Source organism: Austrofundulus limnaeus, unplaced genomic scaffold (genome assembly GCF_001266775.1).
Source record: "Austrofundulus limnaeus strain Quisiro unplaced genomic scaffold, Austrofundulus_limnaeus-1.0 Scaffold135, whole genome shotgun sequence".
Lineage (NCBI taxonomy): Eukaryota > Metazoa > Chordata > Actinopteri > Cyprinodontiformes > Rivulidae > Austrofundulus > Austrofundulus limnaeus.
The window spans coordinates 547,816-552,270 of NW_013952537.1; the positions used below are offsets into that span (position 1 = coordinate 547,816).

The window sequence follows — 4,455 nt, forward strand, 5'->3', positions numbered from 1 at the left end:
ACACACACACACACACACACACACACACACACACACACACACACACACACACACACACACACTTCAGCAGAGGCCACGCCTCCAACAAGAATCGCTTCTCTATGGCCATGAGTCCAGACCCTCGTACAAAGCAAAGTGAAGGACAATGGGCTGGTTTTTACCAGRTTAATGCACATCCCTCATTGGAACTGTACCGTTTTGTTGACATGACTCAGTGCATAGTAATGGCACCTATAGTGGCACGTTATTAGCTATAGCAGCTATAAGCGATGTCCAATACAGTAATACAGAACAATGACTCCTGTCACTGAAGGTGCACCTGGAGCAGCCATCTATTCTGAGCTTGGACATAGGAGTATTGCACACAGGTTCTTTAACACAGTATAATTACTGTAACAGCAGAGGAACTCAGATGTTTGGTAGAATGTTGATACATGGTACTGGTGTTACATGTTGAATGAGCAGTTGAAACAAACTTGAGACAACATCAAGTTAAAGAACAATCTTTATAAAGTTTTAACTTCAACTAAAGTTAATAATTAATGCCACTAAGTTATTACTTAGTTTGAGAAAATCCAATGAGGATTTTGAGGACAAGGTAGCTGCAGAATCAGAAGCACCCAGCCCAAAACATCTGATCATCAACCAACAATTATTATGAAAGATACAAACAGTTGAAAAAAAACCTTATCTCACCTGGTTAAGGTTTTCAGCTCCATCTTTTTCTTGGTTCCCCAGCTGATGATGAGGAACGTTTTCTGTATCAACAAACACCTTCAAGTGAACATATGCTATTCATGTATTGCATGACAATACAGTACGGATGCTATCACAGTTTACACAGGAACAATTTGAATACTGATAAATAATTATAAGAATTTGACTTTACTTCATTTAAAGCTGTGTTACTTCAGCATATAACAATCAGACTCAAGCAAACACTGAAATTTCCTATTGAACCTTCTAAATGGATTTATTTATTGTTTCTAACTTCTTGGGAAGCAATAACAAAGAAATATCATCACATTAGACAAACCCTGACAGAGAGGTGGAATGGCTCACTAAAATCTAAAAAGATACTCATAAAACATGTCATTTTATAGAAGAATGTGTGTTATCGTATAAAGTGAAGTGTTTCATCCAGTCAAAAGTAAAATATACATCTTTTTAAAATGGCATTGACCAAGCTATAGATACTATACAGTAAGAACCTGACACCAGATTCTGTTCTCTGTATGTCTTTTTAAACAGGGAGAGTAGAGGTTGCAGGAAGACAAATGAAGCTGTTCTCACTCTGACCTGGAATCTTGTCCGTCTCTGACGATTGTTTGCTCAACTTTGCGTTTGAAGCCTCTTTTTTACTGATTTTTGTAGCAGCTTTCAGGTTCCTCTTGTTTTTAATCGCACAACTAGTTTCATAGGAATAAAAGAAAAGAGAAAAAAAGATAAGAAAACAACAGCTATTTTTTACAGAACAAATCTTTAGTTGAAAGCCTTACTGAGGTGGCATGTAGTCTTCATCATCACTGTCATCTTGGCAACATTCTTCATCCGCCGTCTCCTCTTCGTCTGAAACCTCTGCTGTTTCCTCGACCGGGGCACACACCCTGTCATCTGCCTGATCGATACTGTTTAAAAAGGTCAAACCATCACACCCYGACACTCATCACATCCCACAGGAACCAGGTGAAGCCCATTAATATCACTTACTCTGAGTCAAGGCTGACGTCACTTTCATCAATGTTTACAACTATCTCCATTGGTGACAGTCTGACAAGAAAATTATTTTAAATAAAGATTAGGGTGCAAATTTCTGACAAGCATTTTRTAATTTTTGTTTAAAAAGCAAGTTTTCATGTATGTCTGTCTGCAACCTTGTTTAGAAATCAGCAACAGATGTCAAATTTTAAAGGAATTAGACAAGATGCTAATACAACTTCATCTGATATATTGATTTTATTTTTCAACTCTGTAACACTTTGGATAAAAGTACTCTTGTGAAAGGAATATTTACTAAATTTAACCAACAAATTTAAACATTTTATTAAAAATAAAATAAGATGCGTATCTACTGAGTTCGTTTTTGTAAGGATGTTTTTACATTATTCTGCTATAACTWTGACAGTGACCTGAAATTGTGTTTTACTACAAAAGCATTTTATCAAATACATTTTTCAGTCATCTTCCTGTAAAAACAGATATTTGAGACAATAAAGGACAAACCTTTCTTCCTCTTCGTGGACACTCAGACACTCCTTTGCAGAGTCATCATATCTGTGAACAGAGAATTTATAAGGGGGGAATTAAACAGCTAAAAAAATTCAGATAAAAGTAGAGCACACACTGAAGTACTACACATTTTTTTAAGTTTGTGTGACATAAAATTAAAACATAAACTGTTATAAAAGCACTTCAGGTGTAAATTACTTCTTCTGAACATGTAGGAAATTAGTAATGAGCAGAGGGGGAAAAAATGTCATCACACAATGTAAATACTGCTGAAGTTTCCAAATCCAAGATATTATAAAGAAACATTACCTTACCTTGAGAGTTGGGTTGGTGATGAGTTTAGAGGTAAACAACTTGTGTGATAACTAAAGAAAACATAAACAACATCAATATCAGTGGGGTCTTAAAACCTTAATAGGTATAAGTTCTAAGAATATAGTATATAGTTTTCACTAAGACCTGTGGGACACTGTTTACATTTCAAATTGAACAAATAAAACAAAACAAAATCATTTTTTTCTAATTGTTAGTTTAAAAACTCTACATAGCTGACTTGGAGTCTATACTGACTAGTTTGTTTTATTCTGTCTTTTGGGAAAGCTATTGTTTTTTTAATAACAAATATCTGTATTTGACTTTGCTTACTTTTTCAGGTTTAATTAATTATTAATGCACTTGTATATACAGTTAGTTATATTGAAATATCCAACAAGCTGTCACCATGCTTAGGTTTCCTCCTTAGAAGATGTCAAAACATGCGAATTGGCAGTGCTTTTAGTTTGAAATTGTGTTTTTAACACAATTCCTGTATCATTAATTGATCTGGGGGTTGGTCAAACTCATCAGGGTTTTTGAGAAGATAGATGGTGTTAGAAAGCAGCAAATATCTCTATTATATACGTTTACAACTAGATTAAGAATTTCTCGGCACAACTAAGGTAAACCTCTGATTTAATGTTTCAAAAAAAAACCTGCATAACCTTAAACTGGACTTCGTTAGCAGCGCTAACAAGCTAACATTAGCATAACAATAATCAAAACAGATGACAGGTGGTAGGCGACAGGATGCTGCTGTAACCCGGCTGGAACCGTGAACGTTTTACTTATCGCCTTGGAAGAAGACACCTCGGAGATAAAGTAGCATAAATTACCAGTCCAGCAGAAATATGGCAAGCTGTGCATCATTTCTGAATCCTTTCTGTTCCCGTAGCTCTCTCCATCTCGGGAAAGCAGCTCCGATGTTTACTCTGGTGGTTCTAGTTCGGGCTTGGTCCACAGCTTTCTTTAGAGTTCTCTGTTCGAGGAGGGGTTTCCTATCTTTATSGGATACTTTTGGCGCAAGTGTTGTGTTCAACAAAAGACGTGGACGTTCTTCTTTTAATCCTGGAGTTTGGCTTTCGGCCATTGCAGCCCGATCCGAAGTATTAKACCACTGCTAGACAGCCATCAGTCCAAATAAATAGAAAAACGCTATGCAAGAAGTCTCCTTCCCCCAAAGTCTCGCGAGACTTGGTTGATGCCAAATAGAGAAACTCTACGCAAGAAGTCTCCTTCCCCAAATCTCGCGAGACTTGGTCGATGCGCGCTGACATCATATGTACGTAAATATACATGTATGTACAAATACGTGTAAAATCCAGTTATTCCGGAGATAAATCCAAATTTTTCGTTTATTTTGCAGTTAAAAATCAAAGATTGAAAAGTCTTGCTTGTGTTGATACATATGGAAGCCCATTTCCGCCACCCTGATAAAAAATAAATAAAACTTGTATCTCATAATTATGAGATAGTATCTCGTAATTATGAGATACAAGTTTTATTTTTTTTATCAGTGTGGCGGAAATGGGCTTCCATATTACACACTCTTGCAGTTATTCCAAAAAGAAATTATTTAATTTTGTATTTATTTCTCAATTGAAAGCCAAAGGCAGTGTCTTTGTGTTTTTCCAGGTTCTTGCAGACAAACAACTTCTGAAAAAAATTCAAGTTTGAATAAACTGTGACAAGGTTGTACAAATCTACTTCCTAATAGTGAGATGGGTTTTAAAATTGTGTGTACAAATTGTGAGATACATAAAACACTGAGAAACCCAGTGCAAAAATGGTAAATGGTCTGAACTTATATAGTGCTTTATCAATCCCCCAAATTGCTTTACACTTGCAGGCAGTCATTCACAGACACACACACACACACACACACACACACACACACACACACACACACAC

General features: G+C 36.1%; 1 protein-coding gene across 1 annotated transcript in view; it reads right to left on the reverse strand.

Annotated features, from left to right (window-relative positions):
• Nucleotides 1-4,455, reverse strand: part of LOC106522688 (uncharacterized) — a 38,031-nt gene that overhangs the window by 25,804 nt on the left and 7,772 nt on the right. Inside the window, exons 11-17 of the mRNA XM_014015811.1 lie at nucleotides 3,381-3,661; nucleotides 2,544-2,594; nucleotides 2,224-2,274; nucleotides 1,711-1,770; nucleotides 1,500-1,628; nucleotides 1,300-1,409; nucleotides 697-758 (exon numbers count right to left, since the gene is read on the reverse strand). Of these exons, the coding sequence (XP_013871265.1) occupies nucleotides 697-758; nucleotides 1,300-1,409; nucleotides 1,500-1,628; nucleotides 1,711-1,770; nucleotides 2,224-2,274; nucleotides 2,544-2,594; nucleotides 3,381-3,661 (744 nt within the window). The remainder of the gene's footprint in view (nucleotides 1-696; nucleotides 759-1,299; nucleotides 1,410-1,499; nucleotides 1,629-1,710; nucleotides 1,771-2,223; nucleotides 2,275-2,543; nucleotides 2,595-3,380; nucleotides 3,662-4,455) is intronic.